The sequence below is a fragment of the Corythoichthys intestinalis genome, chromosome 5, assembly GCF_030265065.1.
Source record: "Corythoichthys intestinalis isolate RoL2023-P3 chromosome 5, ASM3026506v1, whole genome shotgun sequence".
Taxonomy (NCBI): Eukaryota; Metazoa; Chordata; class Actinopteri; order Syngnathiformes; family Syngnathidae; genus Corythoichthys; species Corythoichthys intestinalis.
The window spans coordinates 43,959,549-43,987,396 of NC_080399.1; the positions used below are offsets into that span (position 1 = coordinate 43,959,549).

The 27,848-nt window shown below is 40.7% G+C and overlaps 1 protein-coding gene across 2 annotated transcripts in view; it reads left to right on the plus strand.

The window, feature by feature from the left end:
• Positions 1–27,517, plus strand: part of LOC130916220 (metabotropic glutamate receptor 8-like) — an 86,574-nt gene extending 59,057 nt beyond the window's left edge. For both annotated transcript variants that reach the window (XM_057836743.1, XM_057836744.1), the window contains exons 8-11: positions 18,724–18,863; positions 19,149–20,087; positions 24,004–24,250; positions 26,617–27,517. In XM_057836743.1, the coding sequence (XP_057692726.1) occupies positions 18,724–18,863; positions 19,149–20,087; positions 24,004–24,250; positions 26,617–26,666 (1,376 nt within the window). In that variant the 3' untranslated portion in view covers positions 26,667–27,517. The remainder of the gene's footprint in view (positions 1–18,723; positions 18,864–19,148; positions 20,088–24,003; positions 24,251–26,616) is intronic.
• The last annotated feature ends 331 nt before the right edge of the window (positions 27,518–27,848 follow it).

A 27,848-nucleotide genomic window follows, 5' to 3' on the forward strand; every position in this document is an offset into this window, starting at 1 on the left:
CATTGGCACAAGTTGAGAACAAAAGGCATGGGAAGCAGTAAAGGCAGTTTTTCGAAGGACAGCCACACAGCCAGTCTTTTCGGGTGTACCACTCCGTTTGAAAAGAGCGAGTTATCTTAGACTGTCCCGTAGTTTGAAGCAAACCTTTTAGCTCCGGCGTTGGTCTTCCTCTGTTAATCAGGTCCACTTTTGACTGAAAGTCCAGTTTTGAGAATTTTTAAAGTTTGGATATATAATCCTCTTCCATTTTGGGAGTCCGATGTCGACGTAGTAAACAATACAAAACGGCTCGCCGCAGTGCACTTGATTCGCCTGGCGCCATTACCTGTTGGCTCACGTTCGCCCCCTTTCTGTGCGGCAGCGTACTATCTGCCGCAACCTGTGCCTTTTCACTGCGGTTTTATTTCCCATCAGCAAAACTAAATACGTCGCTAACAAACATTAAACTTTAAGGGTTAAAGACATTAGCCAGACTGTGGAAAATCAGGTCAAATAAACGTATCTGGAAACATTATAATGGCGACATGCAGATGTACGGCAACCAGCATGCTCCAATTCCATGTATCAACCCAGTTTGTTATGGATTGCGCAATCAGAGGTGAGGCTTTACTAGTTGCTGCCGCACCTCTCGTTTCATTTCGTTATTTGAACAGGAAATGGGCAAATTCAGCGATTTTGACTATAAAAAATGTTTGAAATGAGTCATACATTAAGAGCAATGGACAAATATTAATATAAATTTGATGCTATAATTATTTTTTTGTCATGATGACAGGTGAGGCTCTGCCTCACCTGCCTCCCCTGACCGCACGTCACTGATGTACTGTATATATATCAGAGGCGAATGCTCTATGACTGCAAAATGTCAAAAAATTAGCGATCAAATACTGTATTATATTTTATATATTATATTGTATGCTGTTATGTGTACATGTCCCTGTCTAAGTATGCACTACAATGCGCTCAATTCAGAAAAAGCTTCTTATCACTGGTCACGACGACTCTTGCTTTTCATTCATTTGCGAAGCCTCACAGTGCTTTAGACAGTGCAGAAGCTAAGCGCAATGTTGCCAACTTGGCGACTTTCTTGCTAAATCTGGCGACTTTCCAAAGCCTCTAGGCAACTTTTTTGTCAAAAGCGATTAGCGACAAATCTAGTGTTTTTTTTTAACTAACTTTTTGCTTTTCCCATTACGTTATTCCTCTCTCCTACAGTGTCTATTACAATTACATGCAAATGACCAAATATCCAAATTAGGTGATGACTCATCTAGGGACTCCTAAAGACTTTTAGGACAGCCAATAGCTACTTTCCTTACTGGGAAGTTGGCAACACTGGCTAAGCATTTACAGAAAATGCAATCACTGCAGAGAAACGAGCAGAGTCATTGGATAAATACTAGGCTTGTCCTGGTCATCGGATACTCGGCGTCTCTGGGGTTCTTTGGGCAGTGGGCGGGGCTTAGTTGGCCTCTCATCTTTTCTTCTTGATGATTGGATAATCTGTCTGAGGCTTTATCCCTTTTTGATTGACAGTAAAATGAGGGATTTAGCGATCTTGTGGCGTAAATATCCGCGGTAGGAATTTTTCAATTGTCATTTCATTGTTGTGAGTTGAGTTTCGTAATCATCCTAGCGACACTTTCTTAGTTAGAAATGACTAGTGAAAAATCAAGATTCTATTTCTGGTGTTGTTTTCTTTTTTAGCTGCTTGTGTTTGGAGTAGGCAGGTGCCGGTATGATATTCTGACGGTATTATAACCTTAAGCCAAAATGTCACGGTTTCAAGGTATTGCAATTACAACTCTAAAATGTGTTACTTTGAGATACCTGGGTTTTAAAAAAATGTTTTTCCATTGAACAGGGTTTTAATTTTTCAAAACATATTAGCATATTGGAATACAAGTATAAATAAGTAAAAAAAAAAAAATATATATATATATATATATATATATATATCTATTCAGTACTGCACAGTACTGTATATTTTTATTATATTATGTATATACAGGATATACTGTATGTACAGTGCCTTGCAAAAGTATTCGGCCCCCTTGAATCTTGCAACCTTTCGCCACATTTCAGGCTTCAAACATAAAGATATGAAATTTAATTTTTTTTGTCAAGAAGCAACAACAAGTGGGACACAATCGTGAAGTGGAACAACATTTATTGGATAATTTAAACTTTTTTAACAGATAAAAAACTGAAAAGTGGGGCGTGCAATATTATTCGGCCCCTTTACTTTCAGTGCAGCAAACTCACTCCAGAAGTTCAGTGAGGATCTCTGAATGATCCAATGTTGTCCTAAATGACCGATGATGATAAATAGAATCCACCTGTGTGTAATCAAGTCTCCGTATAAATGCACCTGCTCTGTGATAGTCTCAGGGTTCTGTTTAAAGTGCAGAGAGCATTATGAAAACCAAGGAACACACCAGGCAGGTCCGAGATACTGTTGTGGAGAAGTTTAAAGCCGGATTTGGATACAAAAGGATTTCTCAAGCTTTAAACATCTCAAGGAGCACTGTGCAAGCCATCATATTGAAATGGAAGGAGCATCAGACCACTGCAAATCTACCAAGACCCGGCCGTCCTTCCAAACTTTCTTCTCAAACAAGGAGAAAACTGATCAGAGATGCAGCCAAGAGGCCCATGATCACTCTGGATGAACTGCAGAGATCTACAGCTGAGGTGGGAGAGTCTGTCCATAGGACAACAATCAGTCGTACACTGCACAAATCTGGCCTTTATGGGAGAGTGGCAAGAAGAAAGTCATTTCTCAAAGATATCCATAAAAAGTCTCGTTTAAAGTTTGCCACAAGCCACCTGGGAGACACACCAAACATGTGGAAGAAGGTGCTCTGGTCAGATGAAACCAAAATTGAACTTTTTGACCACAATGCAAAACGATATGTTTGTCATAAAAGCAACACAGCTCATCACCCTAAACACACCATCCCCACTGTCAAACATGGTGGTGGCAGCATCATGGTTTGGGCCTGCTTTTCTTCAGCAGGGACAGGGAAGATGGTTAAAATTGACGGGAAGATGGATGCAGCCAAATACAGGAACATTCTGGAAGAAAACCTGTTGGTATCTGCACAAGACCTGAGACTGGGACGGAGATTTATCTTCCAACAGGACAATGATCCAAAACATAAAGCCAAATCTACAATGGAATGGTTAAAAAATAAACGTATCCAGGTGTTAGAATGGCCAAGTCAAAGTCCAGACCTGAATCCAATCGAGAATCTGTGGAAAGAGCTGAAGACTGCTGTTCACAAACACTCTCCATCCAACCTCACTGAGCTCGAGCTGTTTTGCAAGGAAGAATGGGCAAGAATGTCAGTCTCTCGATGTGCAAAACTGATAGAAACATACCCCAAGCGACTTGCAGCTGTAATTGGAGCAAAAGGTGGCGCTACAAAGTATTAACGCAAGGGGGCCGAATAATATTGCACGCCCCACTTTTCAGTTTTTTATTTGTTAAAAAAGTTTAAATTATCCAATAAATTTTGTTCCACTTCACGATTGTGTCCCACTTGTTGTTGATTCTTGACAAAAAATTAAAATTTTATATCTTTATGTTTGAAGCCTGAAATGTGGCGAAAGGTTGCAAGGTTCAAGGGGGCCGAATACTTTTGCAAGGCACTGTATATATATGTATGTGTATATATATATATATATATATATATACATATATATATATATATATATATGTGTGTGTGTGTGTATTCTAATTAAAATTATAATAAATGCAGTCCTCTGGGTGAGCCTAAACCCACAGCCACAGCTCAACATTATTACCATCAGAACAAAAATAACTGAATTATTTTCCATAAACAGCGCATGTGTATGACTCGTACCATGTTTACATCTCAACACAGACAGCTGCCAGAGAGAAAAAAAAAACACATTTTACCATCACGAGACACACTAAACGCTGGAGTTGACTCTCGTCGCAGGTAGGACACATTCATGACAGCGTTTACTAACCTTTAATTTTGCATAAATGGGAATTCATATTGGAGGTATTGCCTCCTCGGCAGCCACTCGCCGCTAACATGATTTACATGTCGGTTGGCCCTCCTCCTGTAGCTGCGGACGTCTGTAACTTTTCCGTAGCCGGAGGATTCCCATATTGGCGATTTCGTTTTCTTCTACGGTGGAAAGAGTTCAGGAGTTTCACCTCCTCCAGCCATCGTGCAGCACAGTTGACTCACTGACACTTAGCAACAACCAGTGGGGGAGGGTTGAGCCTTGCAGCTGCAAGCGAGGGATTTCTCCATGCATTTTTGGGACATAAAAAATAGCTAATATCGTTGGGATGGTATGACGGAAAATTTTTGTGGTTTTAAAACCTTGATGCTTTCATACCACGGTCTACCTTGAAACCGGTAATCGGCACATGTTTAGTTTGGAGACTGGCTTTAGTCACTGTACTTCCTGTCCCTGCCGAGCAGCGGGTGACACTGAGCCGCTCCACCGTCACAAAGCACTCACAGGCAGACACACTTTGAGGTTCCCCCTCATTGAAAGACCAGTGGTTAGCACGTCTGCCTCACAGTTCTGAGATCAAGAGTTGAAGGGTTCAATCCTGGGGTCTGGCTTTCCAGTGTAGACTTTGCATGTTTTCCCCATGCCTGCATGGATTTTCTACAGATCATCGGGCTTCCTCGTACTTCTCAAAAACACGCATGTTTTGCTGATTGGACTCTCCAAATTATCCATAGACGTGATTGGCTGACAACCAGTTCAGGGTGTAACTTTCCTCCTACCTAGAAATAGCTGGGATCGGCACCGGCACCCAGCGGGCCATTGTGAAAATAAGCTGTATGGAACATGAATTCAAATATAGATAGCTTAGATATACAGTGCTGGCCAAAAGTATTGGCACCCCTGCAATCCTGTCAGATAATGCTCAATTTCTCGCAGAAAATGATTGCAATTAAAAATGCTTTGGTAGTAATATCTTCGTTTATTTTGCTCGCAATGAAAAAACACAAAAGAAAAAGAAAAAAAAAAAATCATTACCATTTTACACAAAACTCCAAAAATGGGCCAGACAAAAGTATTGGCACCCTCAGACTAATACTTTAGCACAACCTTTAGACAAAATAACTGCGAACAACCGCTTCCGGTATCCATCAGTGAGATTCTTACAATGATCTGCTGGAATTTTAGGGGCACTTTACATGGCGACTCTGCGACACAAAGACGCAATGACTGAGTTGCGGACTTGCCTTGCGTACATATGGTGCCGGCGCAGACGGAAGGCGAAAACGAAAAATTCTGAATCCTGCCTCCAAAGTGAAAGAATTCGATTGCTTAGTCTCCCTGAGTAAATGCATTCATCAAATCAATGAATGGATGTGCCAGAATTTTCTCCGGTTAAATGTGGAGAAGACAGAGGTGATCATTTTTGGGCCAAAAAAGGAAAAGTCAAAGATAAGCAGCCAACTTAGCACAATGTCACTTACAGCTACAAATCAAGTCAGAAACCTTGGCGTAATTATTGACTCAGACCTAAAATTTGATAGCCATCTAAAGTCCGTCACTAAATCTGCTTATTACATCCTAAAAAATATAACCAGAATTAAGGGGCTTCTGACTCAACAAGACATGGAAAAACTTATGCATGCATTCATTTTCAGCAGATAGGACTACTGCAACGGTATATTTACAGGTCTTGATAAAAAATCAGTCAGGAAGCTGCAGCTAGTACAGAATGCTGCAGCCAGAGTCCTCACAAATACAAGGAAGCTGGACCACATTACACCAGTTTTGAAATCGCTACACTGGCTTCCAGTGAGTCAAAGGATAGACTATAAAATACTACTGCTCGTCTACAAAACACTTAATGGCCTTGGACCAAAATACATGCTTGACTTGTTAGATTCCCATGAGACATCTAGACCTCTAAGGTCGTCTGGAACGGGTCTTCTGCATGTTCCAATAACAAGAACCAAGCAGGGTGAGGCAGCATTTAGTTATTATGCTCCTCACCTCTGGAACAAGTTACCCGAACGTCTGAAGTATGCTCAAACTGTTAGCTCCTTTAAATCAGGGCTAAAAACGCTTTTGTTTAGCACTGCATATCCATAACTGTCTATATATTTCAATCTACCTGCCTTCTATTCCTCTTGTGCTTATCTCCATTGCTGATTTCAATGATTATTAGTAGTAGTAGTTTTTGCTTTATTTTTTGGTTGGTTTCTTGGTTTTTACGTTGTGTTGATTTAAATGTGATTTTTATGGTCTTCATGTGATGTAAAGCACTTTGAATTGCCTTGTGTTGAATTGTGCTATATAAATAAATTTGCCTTGCCTTGCCTTGCGGGAGGTTGAGGGGGGCTTCCTCGGCATCCATATCAAAGGCTCTTGCCGCGTTAGACCGCGCTGTTAACGTCAGCACTCGTACATGTCACATTGGGCGTGCGCAGCGCTGCTACTAAACATTAAAAACAGCAAATATGGCAGAATGTCAGCTTTAATTTACTGTTTTAATAATATTTTTAAATTAAATATGTTGAACGTTTCAATTTTTGTGCCTTTTTGAACAAAAGAAAAATGACATCGCTTCGAATGGTCGCGCATATTTTTTTCCGGGCTGAGGGAGCTTGGTGGGGTCAAAGTGCATCATTCTCTGTTGCTCAGTAAATCTGCACTGCCCCCTAGGGCTTGGCATGAATACTACATCGTTTTATGTGGAATTGCGACATTGTTCAAATGGAGACGCAAATGCAAATGCAAATTTGAAATTGTTCGTATTCTCAGAGAGTCACCATGTAAACGGCCCCTCAGATCATTCTTCTTTGGCCAACTGCTCCAGGTCGCTGAGACTTGAGGGGTGCCTTCTCCAAACTGCCATTTTTAGATCTCTCCACAGGTGTTCTATGGGATTCAGGTCTGGACTCATTGCTGGCCACTTTAGAAGTCTCCAGTGCTTTCTCGCAAACCATTTTCTAGTGGTTTTTGAAGTGTGTTTTGGGTCATTGTCCTGCTGGAAAATCCATGACCTCTGAGGGAGACCCAGCTTTCTCACACTGGGCCCTACATTATGCTGCAAAATTTGTTGGTAGTCTTCAGACTTCATAATGTCATGCACACGGCCAAGCAGTCCAGTGCCAGAGGCAGTAAAGCAACCCCAAAACATCAGGGTACCTCCGCCATGTGTGACTGTGGGGACCATGTTCTTTTCTTTGAAGGCCTCGTTGTTTTCCCTGTAAACTCGATGTTGATGCCTTTTCCCAAAAAGCTCTACTTTTGTCTCATCTGACCAGAGAACATTCTTCCAAAATGTTTTAGGCTTTCTCAGGTAAGTTTTGGCAAACTCCAGCCTGGCTTTTTTATGTCTCTGGGTCGAAGTGGGGTCTTCCTCGGTATCCTACCAGAGAGTCTCTTTTCATTCAGATGCCGAGGGATGGTACGAGTTGACACTGTTGTACCCTCGGACTGCAGGACAGCTTGAACTTGTATGAATGTTAGTCAAGGTTTTTTATTCACCATCCGCACAATCTTTCGATGTAATCTCTCGTGAATTTTTCTTTTCCGTCCACGTCTAGGGAGGTTAGCAACAGTGCTTTGGGCTTTACACTTATTGATGTCTTGAGACATTTTCATCTATGTGGTGCCATTATTCACAGCATTAAGTGTTTACGGCTTTCCTCATTAGTCAACACCCCCTCTATAAACAGCTGTCTGGTTGGGACCTGTGTCATGAGTACTGTATTTAGATTCACCTGTGGTTGAAATCGTGTTAAGGGAGAATTATCTCTCTATCCAAAGGCTTTGATGGACATCTGCCCCATGATCTTTACAGATTTGTTCAAATTTGCAGGATTATTGCAGTTTAATTTGCTACTCAAAAAGTTTTATCTCAATAGAAAGGCTTTCTGAAGTAGCAGTTGGGGTGTACTCAATTATGATGTACACTGTATACTGTGCTTATACTGTATACTGTACACGAGCAAATGAAAACTATTTAAATCAAATAGTTTTTTTTTCATTCTTTTTTTTTAGCCCTATTATACAGCCAATAGTTACATTTTCACACTGCGCATTTGAGGCTTCCCCAGCGTTGTAGGGCTGGCTAGCGTACAGTGCATCAAAGCGTTGAAGCGAACTAGAGCGGCGCTTCCTCTTCTGTGTCACTAGACCGGACGCGCCACTTACCCATCATGCTTTGCAGGCAACCCAACAGAGGGCCGCCTGACGCTAATGGCTAATTGCTAATTCATCCGTGCTGCTTGCCCATGTGTTTATTTCTAGAGAGGCATGCGGGGATGTGCTCTAGTTGACCACTAATGTTAGCACATTAGTCTGCAGTCGAGTCCCACGATGGGATTGTTTCAGACAGCTAACCGGGAGGCGGTAAAAACGCAACGTTGACTTTTTTTTCCTCTGTTGACCAGGGACATGAAGTTCTGGCGCAAATGCTTGAATTTTACCAGAGTGATAAAGAAGCAGTGCTAACTTTCATAATCTTGGAAGTTTTCTTGCTGAAATTTTTGTTAAAGTAAGAAAAGGAAATGCGAATATGGGACTTTTTTTTAAAAACTCTGTATGACAGAAGTGCTACTTGCCAAAAATGTCTATAACTCCCTTCGTGAAAAAGATTGTTGGGGAAAAAAATTGTTTTCATCTCAACCCAGTATGAGATGTTGTTGAACCACATAAGAGAAATCTGCCATTTTCCTGAAATTCCAGAAAGGTTTTCTAGTAAAAATATTCCTTGCATTTTTTTCCCTCCTATACTTAGCCTAATTTTCCATTGCAGGATGCAATCAGTTCTTAGCAGAAATTCCTGCTGCTTTTTTCATGATTCTTTTAAAATTAAATACGTGCATTAATTCATTTTCCGTACCACATGGTTTAATATTTTACAATCCAGCCCAATACTGTTGCCTGCAGTTTTTTTCACAAAAAAAGAAATAAAATAAAATATTTAGAACATTTTTCACCTTTGCCCGGTGCAAAAGCATGTTAGTCCATGTAGGAAACTTGGCAGGTATCACTGTAGCTCCTTTGACAGCCTTGTCTCAGCATTTTAATGGAAAAGGTTTGTTTTTTTGACCTTATAGTTTACATGCAAGGTGGACAAATTTTTGTATGAATGATTCATTTTTGGTCTCATGTTTAATGTAAATTCCAGCGTACATAACATGACATATACAAGAGGTTGAGCACATTCAAGGTCCCACACGCGGACACGCATGACTATAACGTTAATGAAGTCACATTCGAGGTCAATCGAGTAGGCCTCTCTATTATTTATAAATCAAATGTGCGTTTTAGATATACAAAGAGCCTTTGGGTGCTTTTAAGATGCCCAGTTCACATCTCAACAATGTTGCCTTTACACATATGTTGTTTGTCTTGTAAAAATCTGCTTGTGTTCTTTTGTTACTGCTTAATAGAGGTGGGAATCTTTGGGCACCTAACGATTCGCTTATGATTAAGATTCAGAGGCTACAATTCAATTATAAATCGAGTATTGATGACCCCACCAACCCCCCACAAGCTATTAGCTGCTTTTAATGTTTCGTACATTAGTTACAAAAATTGTACAAAAAGCCTCTGAGGCTTAAATAAAATACTATTTCAAGTATCAAGTTAACAGTTCAAAACAGTAAATAAAATAACGTACTCAAATCCCCATTCTTTATCAGCAGCTTTAAACTACATTCAATTAATTTAATGTTGTGAATCAACTGTTGTTGTTAAAATTGCTCCCTTTATTCCCTAATTTCCCTTCTGTCGACTTTCAACATGTGAAAGTTTTAAAACATTTTTAAAGATAGATTCAAGTCAAGATTTTGCCGATTTGGAGTATTTTAGATAAAAAGTTAATTAACTTGGAAGGTTCGCAACAACAGCCTTCTAGAGAAGTCTACTGCTTTAGGATGGTGGCTGTTTACCTACGCTTGCAAGTCTGTCATTTCGCATCTAGTTTTTATACATGTGCTGCTAACGCGGTTGAGTCTGTCATTTCGCATCTAGTTCTATATACATATGATATCTATTATCTACCGTTGCGGCGGTTGGCAGCAGTCAGGTATTATTGTTTTTTTTATTTTTTTTATCTAGCAGCATGAGTTGAGCCAGAGCCGTGAGTTAAGCATTGTCATTACCCAGGTAATGACAAGAATGATGTTTACTCTTGGTCCGTTCCTCATTGCGTCCCGAAGACCGCGCTGAGTGTGTGTTAGTTTCGCTTTACTTGACATACTGTATTTCAATAATCCGAATTTGGATGTTTGTGAATCGTTCTCGAATCTTCCGCGGCCAAATCGCGACTAATGTAAGAATTGGAAATTTCGCACACCTCTACTGCTCAGCTTCCGTAATTTTTGGACTGTAAGGTGCACCTGACTATAAACCGCCACCCACCAAATTCGACACAAAAATGGCATTTGTGTTAAGGCAAGGTAGGCAAAGTTGATGCGGACCAAAATGCGAGCTAGAAACATGTCTGAAGTGATATTTATTGTACAAGGGCAAGGTGTTGAGCGGCTGGTGGGTTGAATGGTCAATGGCTGTGGCTGCGAGGGCTTTGATGGGTGGGTGTCCTGATGGCAAAAAACAGAATTAGTTAAGAGTTCGAAGACAAGTGTCACAAACTGCAGGCTTAGTTGGCCGATGTACCAATGGTGACTGGCAGAATTATCTGGCACCTGCTTGCTGCCCCGGCCGATCCTTATGAGCAGTGTTGATTGTTGATGAGCTGCAGGTGCGCTCCCAGGTGAACCAAGATTGAAGTGATTCCATACATCAAAAACAGGAAGTGTTATAACAATAAAAGCCAGCAGAGGGGAGTGTGGGCAAGGACCACCACAATTTGCTCATAGATAAGCCGCACTGGAAAATAAACCACAGCTGTCCTCGCTGTATTATGGGATATGTCAACTAAAAGATATTAACCAGTAAAACTTTACATGACAGCGGCATCATAAGACTAAGACCAAATGAACCACCATTACGCTTTGAACCAAATGGCTGCAAAGCTTCATTGCTTCAAGTAGCTTCATTTGGCAATCACTGCTCCCTCAGGGGAGACAGTCAACCTCTGCTGCCACCTGCTGTCAACACTGTTGTCATCCAACGTGCCTCCTAGCATGCATTGCAGCGCTACAGATGTAAATAACAATCAAAATTCATGTTCTGTGCTAACTATTTCTTTAGTTACTCTTCCAGTTGTTTCATTAATTGCTAGCGCTGGTATTTGGTAACACTTTAATTAACAGTGTCGCCATAAAACTGTCATAAGACCATCATAATTATGACATGGCACTGCAATGAGCATTAATGAATGTTTATGACAGATGTCATTTTGTGTCACCCGGCAAATCATCTCACTTTTGAATAGATGTAAAAGATCCTATCTGGACATAACTGTAGTGTTGGTGACATAATTTGCCGGATATTTAATGACATATGGCATAAGCATTCATTAATGCAGATGATACTGTCATAATCATGTCATAATTAATTATAATTATAATTATATATATAATTAATTAATTATAATTATGGCTGTTTCATGACGCCGCTGTCAAATAATGTGTTACATATTCACCCAAATAAATAAACAAATAAGCTGTACTGGACTATAAGCCGCAGGATTCAAAATAATGGAAAAATGTAGCGGCTTATGGTCCGAAAATTAAGGTAGTCACTTGACTTCCTTGATCTCCAAGAGCTCCACCGCTTCTGCGGTAATGCCATGGCCAGGTCCCTGTTTATTCATATTTATATTGTAAATTATAAAATTATAAATTATATTTATATATTACAAATTTATATTATAAATTATAAATATAATATAATATATATAATAAAATATAATATAAATATAAATATTTATATTATTTATATTTATAAGTAATGTTGATGTCCTTATGGCCAAATATGATGAGTAGGAGAAAGATCACTATCACTGTGTGTAGGGGTGTGTGGAGGTGTGTATGCATGTTAAGTGTGCGCCGTCCAATTTATTACAGCTTTCATACGTTGATTGGAAGTTCTAAAAATTTAATCATGAAAGAAAAGGCAAAAAAAGTTTAGCCATGAAATGCTACTACTCCAGTTGCCACAAATTTACAACATTGGAAGTAACTGTAAGCAACACAAGGCAGCAAAATTCTTGCTCTTTTGTTTGTTTGTTTTTTTTCCATGCACGTAAGTAACACAGCGATGACTTTGCCCGTTCCGGATTAGTGTTGTCACCGGCCGCCAAGTTCAAAGAGGTCATATCTTCCGATTCATATCACTCCTGCTTTTGAGGGGAACCAGCCCCATCCAATAGGGCCACTACAAAGGCACGTCTCTTTGCCAGGCTACTACAGTGAGCTGGCGCTTCTAGCCGTTTCCTCATGAATAGCACAGTGAAGTCGCATCAACATATTTTGAGAGGAGAACATTGAACTAGGGCTTTACGGATAATAACAGGTATAATGGTTACATGGATTTTAAATAGAAATAGAATCATTTCTATTAGGCAAGTACAGTGGTACCTCGACATACGATTGGTTCAACACACGATCTTTTCGGCATCCGATGTAAAATTTTTGACTCACCATTATTTTCTTCATTTGACGACTTGCTCGAAATATGACGATTTATGACAACGGCACAGTTTGTTTGTTTTGCCGCAAGACGGACGCACGGCGAATATTGTTGTGAGAGAAATCAACATGGCTTCCAAGAAGGTTAGTGCAAGGGGTAAAAAAAGTAAAAAGGTGACACTTACCATTGAAATGAAGATGGAAATGATAGAAAAATATGAGCCTAGTGTGCACATCGGTGAACAGGCTCGACAAAGCTGTAGAATGTCTACAATCTCAACGGTCCTCCTCCGAGCTTTTGTTGTTGTGGTAACGTCGCCAAAGAAATCGTCAGCTTCATCAGATTTTTAATAATTTATTTCAGAACTTGTGCAACACAACACGCCTACTGTCCGCCGCAGTTGACGCCAACAACAAAACATTAAAAGAGAAAGTAAAAACTCTACCGTACCTTTCTCTCTCTGTCATGTCAGCCATGCAGTGCGTTCAGGTACAGCACGCAAAACACGTCCGCAACATTAGAACCCGTTTCGTTACTTAATTACAAGAATTATTATATTCCTATATTATTATATATTATTTTTATTTATCATTTATTTGTTTTGCTATGAGTAATTGCCATTTGTAATAGTACCTGCAGTATTTATTAAGGATTTAGTGTAGATTTTCGGGCTGTTGAACGAATTAATGGAATTATTAATGTATTCTTATGGGAAAATCCTGCTCAATATACGACCATTTTGACTTACAAAAAGGTCCTGGAACTAATTGACTTCGTATGTAGAGGTACCACTGTATGTTGGAAACTAGGGGTGCAAGATAATTATCAGTTCTATAGACCCTACTCACCAACGTCACAGAATGACGTGTCGCTGTATCCGGCCGCCATAATGTCAGTCTTTGTTTATCCGTATTCTCAATGGTTTCAATTTGTCGTGCAATTTATAGTGCAATTCATGGAAGCCCCAGTGCTTTCAGACGCTGTAAACTCATTGGATGCGTTGCATAAAAGGCGTTATGTGGAAAAGCTTCAGTCTATCCATTCGCCAGATCCATATTTGATGCCTAAATCGATATTTTTCGACCCGCTGTCTTCGCCCTCTCTGCCTGGCATCTGCTACCCTGATATCTACAACTATCTTGTCCACACAAAATCAGCCTATTCTCACGAAAGTTTGAAAAACTTTAAGAGCAGCACTCTAAGCAACATTACCCCGTGTGACCCTTTACATCCAATTTTCTAAAATGGCGATAATCAATTAAAAAAAAAAAAAAAGTTGACTGCGATGGCCGACGCTTAAAGGATAGGTGGATATTGGACTATTTCTTCGATAAAACACGCAACAACTGTGTCTGCCATATTTGGAAAGAGTTAGTCGCTGTTTTCAAAGAGTTCGATGTGACGCGATATTACCGAACAAGACACGCTGACATGTACAACAACATTACAGGGAAGATACGCAGCGAGAAATTATAGCAACTTGAAGCTAGTTTAATTTCACAGCAGCAGTATTTCGCAAGAGCCCGAGTGTCGAAAGAGAACGCCACAAAGACAAGACTGTTGAAATTATGAATTAAAAAAAATAATAAAGCAAATGTGACACACAGAAGGGCTTGCTAAAATTTGTTTAAATATATTGTTCTATGTAAATCAGCCAAGGTAGCCCCCCGCATTTTTACCACACCAAATCTGGTCCCCTTTGCAAAAGGTTTGGACACACCTTTAACTTCTTTTACTTGGTACCAGCTAAATATTATTTAAAAAATAATGGTGGAAGAAATAAGCATCTTGAATTTGAAACTGTATGTTGTCGGCGATTAGCCTCGCAATGATCTTAATTGTGGTTGTCAGCCCAAAACCCTCTAAATATATATTAAATCCATCTGACCAGATATAAAATGACTACTACATAATCTGTAGTGATCGTTTGGTGCCCAGTTTTCTCGTCGAATTGCAGCAGTCCATCTTGCTCTCCTCTCCGGGTCTCTCGGAATACGGTAGAACTTCAAGTCTCTTCGTCTATCTTCTCTGTTATTGCAACCAACCGCCACACACACCTTCACCATTTTGATTATTAATGTTAACAAGCAGAAAAACACGCCATAATAGGAGGAATTTACGTAGCTGTAATGCGTCAACACGACGAGTTGACGGACAATACGGCGCGGACGCGTGGTTGTGACGTCATGTGAGTAGGGTCTATAATTATCAGTCCAATAATAGGAATTATGACATCATCCCAATAAATCCAATAACATTATTTATCGTCCCGATAATATACTGTATAATGTTTTTGCCACGGTGTCGGTGGATTGGGATGTGTGCATTTGTTTCCACTCCTGTTTTGCCAGTATGCAAAATTTTGTTACTGTTCTAGAGGCCGTATTTTTCCATCACTGAGTGACAAACCTTACTATGGCACTAGCAAATGTTTGCATTTTACAGTGTTAGTTATACGTTAGTAAGTTATTGAAAGGCCTTTTGGTTATTGATCGGCGTGCTGTCCTATAATTGCCAGGTTAAGAAAGTTGTTTCATGGGCCAAGACCACAAAATTTCCTCTCCTGTTGTACCAAATGTTTTTATCTGATGGCAAAGAGCAATACCTGTTGGGTTTATGTTTTAGTTCAGTGCTCATTGTTCAGGGAACACATCTTCAATGACATTGACTAATTGATTGTGATTAACCCAAATTATGTTTATTTGAAAAAATAAATATAGGCACATTGTTTGAAGTAAAAACTTCTTGTCCTTGTTTTAGTTCAATATAATGTTCATGTAATCATGAAAATTCTGGTTAGGTCAAAGGCAAATCTATGATGAATTTACCACTATTATTTTTTACTTATAGGTGTTCAGAAACTCACGTGATTATACATTTTAAAATTATATATATATGGCGGAAAACACAGACAAGGCTGAAAAAGCAGTTTCTGCTCTTGCACCCCTCTTTAAAAGATACTGCTGTATTTTAAGTCAAAACAACTGTTGTGTTTGGCAGAACAATATGTCTATATGCTGCCATAGCAGATTCATGGTGCAATAAGCCCCCGAACTATTTTTAATTTGTCCGTTTTACCCTGGAACCCCCCGTTTACAGATGTCGCGCAACTGCTTTTGTTTCAACCCAGCCATAAGACGAAGGTAATTAATTATATTTATTATTCAAATGTCTGTCATTTTTAGCTTAGAATCATTAATTGATGTCTAATACTTCGTTTTAAAACCCTAACCAGTACATTACTGTAGTACTGAACAATGACAGATGTGCAAGTGATACAGCGAATCATCCAACAATATACAGTATTGATCAGTCAAACAGTAATGGCAATACAGTGACAATAGACAGACCCCAGTTCATATTGACATCACGCTTAGCAAAAGTGCGAGTCCAATTTGAGTGTCCCATTCTTGTCTCCTTCTCCTTTAGGAGCAAGAGATGAGCTAAAAAAAAAGACATCAGTGAGACAAATGAGATGGTTTTAAGGAAACCAACACACTTGAGAAGTGTTAGGAGAAACAGATGAGACTTCATTGTATCATCGGTTTTTCCTACTGGCCAAATCTGCTTTTCTCAAATCCATCTCATTTGTATCAGTGATATCCTGTCTACTTAAACTCATCTTATGCCCTTAAGTTGCCCTGCGGATAAGTAATTTAGAAACCAATGATCACAGAATGTGAAATATATTGTATGCAAAGCTCAAATTGGTCTCACATTTGCTATGGGCATATAGTGTTACCACCAGTGTTGTTAATTTTACTTTAAAAAAGTAATTAATTACATTTACAAATTACTTCTCCCAAAAAGTAATTGCGTTAGTAACTCAGTTACCTGAATGTAAGAGTAACTAGTTACTAGGAAAAGTAACTAGTGGTAATTTTTTTTTTCCTCAAAAAAAACAAAAAAAAACAAAACAGGTGACAACAATGTGAACAATGTGAACAAACAATGTGAAGTTTAAAGGCTTTGGGGGACAATTGGCCCTAGCCCAATTCTTTACCCTCCACTTAACTAGACACAAGGGTATTGCGATAACTAGTCATTTAAAGTTGTGAATCAACCGTTAAAGTCTTTAAAATTGCTCCTGTTATTTCATTAGTTCCCTTCTGTCTACTTTAAACATGTGTAAGTTTTAAAACTGTTTCATCATTTAAAGATAGATTTAAGTTAAGATTTTGCCGATTTAGTTGCATTTTAGATTTAAAAAAAAAAAAAAAAAAGTTACTTAGGTTCGCTATGAAGGATCTCTACATCAGAACCTTCCTGAGAGGTCTACTGCTTTAAGATGGTGGCTGTTTACTAACGCATGTAGTCCTTAAAACATGTTGCCAATGCAGCTGTGTCTGTCAATTGCATCTAGTGCTATAATATGATATCTACCGTGTCAAGTGGGCGTAGTTTGTTGGCTATGGCTACAGTCAGGTATTATTGGAGCTACCTAGCATCGCGGTTGCAACGGCGTCTTCCTCACTCCTGCTCTGCTCTCTCGTCTCCGTGAGTCCGTTTCTCTCAGACTTTTTTTATTCAACCAATTTAGTAACGCATGGTAACGCACGCCTTTCCCGCCTCAGTACCGGTAACGGCGTTGCCAAAATAAGAAAAGTAATTAATTAGATTACTCATTACTGAAAAAAATAACGCCGTTAGTAACGCCGTTATATTCTAACGCCATTATTAACAACACTGGTTACCACCAACATATCCACAACATTATCCTGAAATCATATTCTATTAAAAATCGAAGACACAAAAAACAAAAAAGAGAAGAGCAGTGACTTATTATCAGTGTTGTTAATCTCACTTTAAAAAAGTAATTAATTACAGTTACAAATTACTTCTCCCAAAAAGTAATTGAGTTAGTAACTCACTTACCTGAATGTAAGCGTAATTAGTTACTTGGAAAAGTAACTGGTGTTACGTTTCATGTTTTTTTTCCCCATTCCTAAAAAAAAAAAAAAAAATACTAGTACGTCCCACTTTGTGAAGTTCAAAGGGTTTTTGGGACAATTCACCCTAGCCCAATTCTTTACCCTAACTTAACTACACACAGGGGTATTGCGGTTATTGCAATAACTAGATAGTAACCTTTGCTATGTTTGGAAGTCATTTAATGTTGCGAATCAAGCGTTAAAGTTAAAATTGTTCCCGTTATTGCATTAGTTCTCTGTTTCATCATTTAAAGATAGATTTAAGTCAAGATTTTGCCGATTTAGGAGTATTTTACATAAAAAGTTACTAAGGTTGGCTTGGAAGATTCTCTACAACAAAGCCTTCCTGAGAAGTCTACTGCTTTAAGATGGCGGCTGTTTACTAACGCCGGCGAGCGTATCATTTCGCATCTACTTCTCTATACATTTGCTAATGCCGCCGAGTCTGTCATTCTGCATCTAGTTCTATATAAATGTGATATCTAGCGTAACATCATGTGGGCGTAGATTTTAGGCTGTCGGCTACAGTCAGGTGTTATTCGAGCCATCTAGCGTAGCATCGTGTTTGCAACGTCGTCACAACTCCGTTCCCTCCTCCTCAATCCTGCTCTTCTCTCTCGGTGTCTCTCAGACTTTTCTCACGTCATTCAACCAACCTAGTAACGCATTTTAACGCATGCCTTTACATCCTCAGTAACGGTAATGGCATTGCAAAGATGAGAAAAGTAATTCGATTACTCACTACTGAAAAAAATAACACCATTAGGAACGCCATTGTACTCTAACGGCGTTATTAACAACACTGCTTATTATAGTAATTATTTTTTGCTTTGATCACACAGCAAACTAAAAAAGAAACAACGCTGAGACAGGGCTTTTGACAGCTAATCATTCATACCATTTATTTACAGATGTACAGCTAGGAAGCGTGCCATGACTTAGTGCGTTTCTTGAGTTAAATGTGTTTACCCTGTGCTTAATTAATTAATTAATCTTTTGTTAAGATTGCAGCACAATTTCTACTACCTTGCGAAAACCATTTCTTTGTTTATATATCATGCAATGCCCGTTGAAAAACATACTTGAAGTGAGTTTCTAACACTTATTATGAGATGCAGTTTCAGCACTGCTATGGCATAGTAGTGCTGAGACTGCATCTTCTTATCCACTGAAAGTATAGTGTTTTCTTTTTTGTCATCTAAGTCACTTTCTGTCACGACAGGAAGTGCTGGTACACCGGTGACGTTCAACGAGAACGGCGACGCTCCTGGCCGCTATGATATTTTCCAGTACCAGATCAGTGAGCACTCTGGGCCAGAGTATAAAGTCATCGGGCAGTGGACCAATCAGCTGCATCTCAACGTATGCTGTCTTTATCACCACCATGCAAATATGCAAATTATATTAAGGATTGAAATATTTCCAAAATTTTGACATTCTGTCTTTTAATCACTCTTCACAAAATCCTGTGATACAACAAAAAATATGATCTAAATTCATTTTACGTATAAGATTTAAAAACCTATGAAAAATGAACCATGATATGACCGGGGACAAATTAATCGCACAACTAAGTTTACACGAAAAATCTTAACAGGATTGAATTTCTTTTATAGTTTAGTAATAACTTTGTCACTCCCCTGGCAGATGTCTGCGCTGAAGTTTGACTCAGTGGGCAGTGTATCACCCCCTGCGTCATCATGCAGCGTGCCATGCGGGCCTGGGGAGCGCAAGAAAGTCGTGAAGGGCGTGCCTTGCTGCTGGCACTGCGAGCGCTGCGAGGGCTACCAATTCCTTGCTAACCAGTTCTCCTGCCAGCTGTGCCCGTATGAACAACGCCCCAACCGGAACAGTAGCGGTTGTCAACCCATCCCAGTTATCCGGCTTGAGTGGCACTCGCCCTGGGCACTGGTGCCCGTCCTCATTGCCGTGCTAGGTATCTCTGCCACTGCCTTCGTGATGGCTACCTTCGTACGCTACAACGACACGCCCATTGTGCGGGCGTCTGGGCGGGAGATGAGCTACGTGCTTCTGACAGGCATTTTTCTGTGCTACGTCGCCACCTTCCCAATGATGGCTCCGCCAGGTGTTGCCGTGTGCTCCCTGCGTAGGATTTTCCTGGGTCTTGGCATGTGCTTCAGTTACGCGGCTCTGCTTACCAAAACCAACCGCATCCACCGTATTTTCGCCCAGGGCAAGACAGCGGTGGCAGCGCCTCGGTTCATCTCACCTACCTCGCAACTGGTTATTACATCTTCTTTGGTGGGTGTGCAGCTGGTGGGAGTGTTGGCATGGTTCGCAGCTGAACCACCACACGCCCTGGTGGACTACGGCGAGCAGCGTACGCCTAACCCCCAGCACGCGAGGGGGTTGCTGAAGTGTGACATCTCGGACCTTGCGCTCATCTGCTCTCTGGGCTACAGCATCCTGCTGATGGTAACCTGCACGGTGTATGCCATCAAGACACGAGGCGTACCCGAGACGTTCAACGAGGCCAAGCCCATCGGTTTTACCATGTACACTACCTGCATCATCTGGCTGGCCTTCATACCCATCTTCTTTGGCACAGCACAGTCAGCTGAGCGGGTGAGTTTGTCAACAACAAAAAAAGAAAGTCTTAAATAAATAAAAAAATAATAATTGAAAACTGATTTCAGGGGGGAAGCTGTTCATATTATATTCATTCCATTGTTGTTATTTGGTATGTTAATTTATCCATCCATCTTGGACTGATGCATCTAAGTTGCTTTTATTCAGTTAAACCTCAACAGGCCTCAAAATAACGGCTTTGCGATTTAACGGACAGCGTCCAGCAGAAATAGTGTCAATACAAACCGCTTATTGTGCAGTGAGCAAATTTGTTCGCTCCAGACTTGGCCGCCGTTGTTTGCTGACATAATCAACTGACAGCCTACAACTGTTGTTTGCCAACAAGACTGCCTCCAGGATGGTTCGACGACGCAATGTGCGCCCAAGTCTCCGCGTTCTCCAGTCTGTGTGTGTTCACATGAGCACTTGTGATTGTCTCTCTTAAATTCTAAACTGATTTTGATACACTCATGAAAGCAAGACCAGGGAGGTGTGTCAAAGAACACTCAACAAAAACACACGGCACAACAATCTGGGACCCAGAAGTAGGACACAACATTATAATACCAATTGAAACAAGCAGCCATTGGTGCTTTGTTCCATTACGGAGTTATGCCAAAACCCCCACAATAGTTATTTGCCAAGCCCTTCAATTTATCACCAAATGTAACGTAACGGAAGCATCAAGAAATGACAAATGAGAATGTAATCATTTAGAGTCTGTGTCTGTGGCTCACGACCGCAAAGTCCCATCTTTATCATGAGACTTTCACATCAGTTTTAGACCAATATAAGCACCACATAAAGGTAAGGTATAAACATTTTTAACACATTTCAAAATGCTTTATATTTATTTACAACATTTTTGTACTGTATCGTGTTTTTTGTCTTCCTCAAAAGTTTTTCGGTATGAACAATCAGAAATAATGTACATTCCTCTTGGCACAAATACTCTGTTATCTCGAGATTTACCTCTTCAGCCATTCATTCATCTACCAACCCCCACGGTGTTTTCATTCTTCTAAGTGTCTTAAAACTTTTGACCACAAGTCCGTCCATCCATCCATCCATCCATCCATCCATCCATCCATCCATCCATCCATCCATCCATCCATCCATCCATCCATCCATCCATCCATCCATCCATCCCAGAGGTTGCGCTAGACTTTTTCGTTGTCTGTCATTTTGACTGACAGGGTCATAAAAATCCGGTCGTAATCTATTTTTACCCGTCACTTAAATTTTTAAAACGATGATAATGACATTGTGGTGACCCTTTGTTTGGCATAATTCACCTTCCGTACTTGTGTGTCCATTTGGCTGAGCGCGTTAGGGGCTACGACACAGTCACGTGACAGATACACTTAAGAGCCGCGCGCGTTCCGGCTTAATTAGAGAGTTCACAGAGAGCAGCAGAGCTACAGTGGCTGGACACAGCAATTCGAGCTAACAAGACTCTCAACATTGCATACCGCTTCAACATATTCAATAGTATTTAGTTTTCATTCATTTTAAATTAATATTCTCTCCGAACAAGCTTAACAGAGAATCCACACCGTGCCATCACACATCAAGCAGATGAATATGTAACTTTTTCTCCGCAGTGACAAAAACAGCTGACTGTGGCCCCAGTAGGTAGGCTACACATGGAACAATGAAATTAACAGTTCACCTGCTGTGGCCTGAACGCAGTCTCACACCTTCCTCCTGGTGTGCATGGATTTGAATTGCGTGCCTGCTTGTGCAGTCCGTTTTTTCACCTCTTTTATCAACACCATCGTCGTTTTGGGGCTTTTTGAAGAAACTTCGGACACTCAGTTGCCTTGACATTTTTCAGAGTAAGGCCAACGACGTCATGCATCAAGAGAGACAATAGCTAATTAATATGCTCACTCGCCACCCTGTGGTCTGGGGTGTGAATTGCAACCTGTCAAAATGACAGATAGACTTCAGTTTTTTTCATCACCGTTTTAAAAAATCGGTCAATGACGGAAAATATTCGGTTAACGCGACCCCTGATCGATCCATCCATCCATCCATCCATCCATCCATCCATCCATCCATCCATCCATCCATCCATCCATCCATCCATCCATCCATCCATCCATCCATCCATCCATCCATCCATCCATCCATCCATCCGACTCTTACGGATCGTGGATCGAGCCCTTTATTTACCCATTTATCCATTGCATGTATTCAGTAATGCAATGGTACCTCTACATACGAATTTAATTGACCTGGGTTGTAAGTTGAATTGTTCGTATGTCGAGCAGGATTTTCCCATAAGAATACATTATAATTAGATTAATTCGTTCCAAAGCCCAAAATCCTACGCTAAATCCTTCATAAATACTGCAGATACAATTACAAATAGCAATTACACATAGCAAAACAAATACATTCTAAATTAGGAGTGGGAACCTCTTGATACCTCACGATGCGATACGATTTGCGATACACAGCTCACGATAACGATGATCTGACGATATGGCGATACAACGATTATTGATACATTGGTCAGGAAATCATTCTAGTATATTCTACAAACAACTAATGAACAGAAAAACAAGCTTCTGCTGTAAATTGGAATGAGTTTATCACTTGTAGACGTCCAATCCATTTGAACTGGGAGGGTGGCAATGAACATTCGTTTCATTCGCTGCCATCCCTCCCACTTCAAACGGATTGAACGTCTATGGCCGTCAGTGACAGCCAATGCCAGGCAATGAGGTAATTTTGGGCCATTTAAGGTCATTTACCTGTTGATTTTCAGTTACTTCCTGTTGATTTTGTAGTATTTTATGGGTCACTTCCTGTTTATTTTGAGTTACAGAACAGGAAGTGGGAATCACCCGAATCAATAGGCAGTTACTCAAACTCAACAGGAAATGACCTGTAAATGGGCCAAAATGAACAGCAAGTGACCTGTAAATGCCCTGAAAATCGGACAGAATAACTGTAAATGCTGTGGTTTCAAATGAACAAACGTTCCCAGTCTAAAAGATTGGGCGTCAAGCACCATCAATGCAGCCTTATAGTTAACTGAGACACTATTAAGATGGAAGCAACTTGTTGGTTTCCTTTTTTTTTTTTTTTTTTTTTAACAGTGACACCTTTTTAAAACGATATCTCGATTCTTTGCAGGCGCATATCGATAACCTTTTGGGAAACAAAGTATCACGATATATCACCATTTCGATATTTTGTCACACCCCTATTACAAATACTAATTGGAGTAATAATAATCTAATTAATCGGGATCTAATGTGGCAGTTGCGTTTTGCATGCTGTTCCTGAAGAGATTGAGGAGAGAGTTAGAGAGGTGCCTTAAAGTTTTTACTTTAACTTTTCATGCTCTGTTGTTGTTGGTGTTGGCTACGGCGGACAGGAGCCGTGTTGTGTTGCACAAGTGCTGAAATAAATGATTGAAAACCTGACGAAGCTGGCGACTTCCTTGCCGATGTTACATTAATAATAATTGTCGCCTTAGCTTATAAAGACTGATGAACGGAGGTCGGAGGAGGATCGTCGAGTTCGTAGACCTATTCCATCTTTTCCATTTTATTTCAATGGTAAGCGTTACCTTTTTCCTTTTTTTCACCACCTGCACTAACCTTCTTGGGACCCATGTTGATTTCTCTCACAAGAAAATCTGCCGTGCTGCCGTCTTGGGGGGAAAACAATGAAATTGCAACGCTATTGAAAATCGTCATATTTTTAGCGTATGTCAAGACAAATGACGAGTCAAATTGTGCGTCGGATATCAAAAGGATCATGTGTCAAAGCGATTGTATGTCGAGGTCCCACTGCATATTCATCAATGCACACAGTAATCCAGTGATTCATTTGTCAAAAGTAAAAGCCCCTTAGCGTTGCCCCCTTACACCCCTGCTCCTCCTTCCCCTCTCAGATGTACATCCAGACGGCCACGCTGACTGTATCGCTAAGCCTGAGTGCCTCTGTGTCGCTGGGGATGCTCTACGTGCCGAAGGTCTACATCATCATCTTCCACCCAGAGCAGAACGTACCTAAGCGCAAACGCAGCTTCAAGGCCGTTGTCACTGCTGCCACAATGACCAATAAACTGTCGCAGTTGGCGGCTGAACGGCCCAATGGCGAAGTGAAGACTGAGCTGTTTCAGGGTGTAGAGGCCGGAGGTCAGTATGCGGTCACGGAAGAATTTGCATCTGGTATACCGTACTTCTTATTTTAGCTAAACAAATACAGATAATATTGTTTTATGACAGTTTCACCTCGTTGACCAATAATTTGCATTTTAAAGCATGGGCAGTTCAAGGTTGACTTTTTTTTTTTTAAAACAGTACCTAGTTTCAGGACCGCTGTTTAGCCTTAAAGTGCCTGTGACACAAAAAAGTATGATTATTTCATATTACACGCGGTATTTTATGCTCTTGAATGAAATAGACCACTTTGGTATGTGAGGAAGCGATCGATATATTTATTCAATTTTTCGAATCCCACACTAACAAAATGAGAGACTTCCAGCCATGGTCTCGGATTGAGGAAGAAAGCAGATGTGACGTTAACAGGAGACATCATCTTTACTATACAGCCACGCTACTGTATGCAAAAGGACTGCAGATCCAGCTGATTTTGCGGGTTAATTTGTTTATTTTTCGCGTCACGCCAGCCAGCCCAATGTGCTGCAGGCTTTTGTTGCTATATCAGGGAGTGTAGTGTGAGCCTTTCTGGGTTTCCAAAAGATCCTGTTCTCCACAATGAATGGGCAAAACAAGTATGATGATGGAGCGACCATTGGACAGACTAGGAAGTGAGTAAGCTACGTGTTCTATATTATGTTAACTATTCGGATCGTGGCACACGTTTTAATAAGGAGGTTGCTTGCATTTTGTGGGTGAAAATGCTCCCTCTCCACCGAGAAGGTGGGAGCAGCTAACGCTCTCGTCTACAGTTCTTAATTGTGTCGAGACTTCCTCCCCTCTCGGCCTTGTTAGTGTGCCCGCCGAAAGAGCGCTATCCTAGGCATGGGCCGGGGGACCCCCCAGCTCTCGTCTACGGTTCTCGATTGTGTCGAGACTTCCACCCCTCTCGGCCCTCTCCGTGTGCCCGCCAAGAGAGCGCTATCCTTGACATGGGTCAGGGGAGCCCCCCGCTCTAGTCTGCGGTTCTATATTTTGTAGAGACTTCCACCCTTCTCGGCCCTCTTCGTGTGCCCGCAGAGAGAGCGCTATCCTCGGTTTGGGCCCGGGGAACCCCACGCTCTTGTCTGTGGTTCTCAATTGTGTAGAGAGTTTCACCCCTCTTGGCCCTCTTCGTGTGCCCGCCAAGAAAGCACTATCCTCAGCTTGGGCTCGGGCAACCACGCGCTCCGACGTCGGCCGGTTTGTCCACCAAGAAGCGCCATTTTTGCCGTCCATTCCCCAGCTGCTTCCCCAGCGACGAGCACTACTGCCAGGACTACTGTAGGGGAACGACGAGCCGAAACTTGCTTGCCGCCAGGGGCTGGCCGATTGGTGAAGGCAATCACCCCCACCACCGTGTGTGACATGAGTCGGAGTAGTTATTGTGATTTTTCGTTTTCGAAAGGCGAAGAAGAAACTTGGAAGAGCCGCTCGATTCGGGTTGGCCTGTAGCCTAGCTCTCATACACCTCTTTTGTTTACAGTCTTTCCTCCGTCTCTGACTCCCCGCTGGGAAATGACAAGAGCCAGACTAATTCCGCTGTCAAAAAATATAATTCGGGAGGTTTAAGAAGTCGGCAGTTTTGACCAATATGCAGTAATTTAACCCTGTTGTACTGATTAAATGCATTTTTAATATTACTTATTTCATTTAGCACAAGACTCTTATTTGTCATGACCATACAATTTATTTAGCAATCGGGGAAAAATACATACAAAAAAAATATCCTGTAGAGAGATGAGTGAGTAGCGAGATAAAAACAATGATGACATTTTACAGTATGCTCTAGTCATCAGCCTCGTGTTTGTTGTCTCTGTCACCTTTTTGTCGTTCTGAATCTTTGTCCTTTTCCAAATACGACTCAAACATATATGGCTGTATGCCACAGAGTTACTCTGGATTGACAATATCACTTGAAAGATCCACACTTCAACCAGAATCGTTGAAAAACGCTTCTTCCTCGTTTGGGCTCAATGATAAATCTGCTGAAATCACTCTTTCGCTGACGTCATCACCCAGATGGAGGCGCCAGAGCGCTATTACGACAGGAGGAGTTAAACGGCAGATTTAATGACTCATTTCTCGTCATCTGCACGTTGCCAAATTTTTGTATATGGTCAAATTGTCTCAAAATCTGATTTTAATTCCAATAATATTGCTATTTGAGATTTTTTTTATCATGTCACAGGCACCTTAGTAGCAGGTTAACCCTACTTAATCTCCCTCTAAATAGCATTACTATCACTTTCTGATTATACACCCATCATTTACACTTTTTGAATAACCGAATAATAATTATGAACTGAATGATAATGAATTAAATTCTAACCCTTAACTTTCGTGCCTTTTTCTCTCTGCAGCCTTACCAACAAAAACCACCTACGTCAGCTACGCCAACCACGACATCTGAACCAAACTCAAATAAGGTTTTTGGGACCATCTCCGGAGTATGGAAAGTTACTTGAACTTAAGTTTACTATGAAAGATAAAAACAAACAGTCAAAAACCAGGAGAGTCACAAGAGGAGATTGTCAAAGAAGATGAAAAATATGTTATGATGTTATGGTCATTGTGAGTGGAAAAAAATTGTGTAATTACATTTTGGAATCTTGTACCGCTTTTTGTCCGTTTGTTGAAATGAGTCTGTCGCTGTTGTGGGACATGTACAAATGGAAATGAAAGTGAAGCATGCTGGGTTTTCTACAAATGGATTTCTATTTCTGATTAAACGGGAAAAATATTACATTTGTTTCTGACTACTCTTCAGCCACGTTAGTGAACAAACCACTCAAGCTAATCACTGAGCAATCAATCTAATGTGTCAGTGATTCTTCCATCTTATGATCCATTCCTGCAATGATCACTATTGTGATCTTGTCCCACAATGAGCAAAATGTAGGTTATTAAATGATAGGCAAGCTCTGCAGGAGCCTGATAACAATCCTGATTATTAGATTGAGGTGTGTTGGAAGAGGGAGACTTGGAAAACGGCTGGGTAGGTGCCCTTGAGGACCAGACCCCTGATATGAAGCAAACCGGCAAGATGGTGGACTGATCACATAGACAAAGTTGCTCTACATCTAAATCAATGGAATCGAGGCAGAAACTACTGAGGAACAGGAGACAATCAGTTAACATAGAGACATCATAATGTGTAATGCAAATACAATGAATGTTGGGGCCAAATGTTATCGTAATAAATGGTGAGAGTCTTTGTCCCTGTAAAAGTCTGACATATCAGTAGGAGGTGTGTGTAATTAAACGGGAAGAGTTCCTCATCTTCACGCCAGTGTGTAATAAAAGGTGATCAAATCAGTCCCCCGTGTCAGCAGACGGCATGGTGGCAGCACTATTGCTCTGAAAGCTCTGATATTCCTCCTCATCATTCAGGCAGGGATCAATCAGTTTATTCAGTGGCCCTAAGAGCCAGTGATCGATCCATCCTGTGATCCACCCATTGTTCCTTTGTAGACTGATCATCTTTCCATTGATTGATCAAGTGTTCCATTTATCCAGTTGTCAATGTAGTGTATCACTGTCTAGCCACTGATGAATTCACACATTTTCCTGTGAACACTATCGCCACATATCC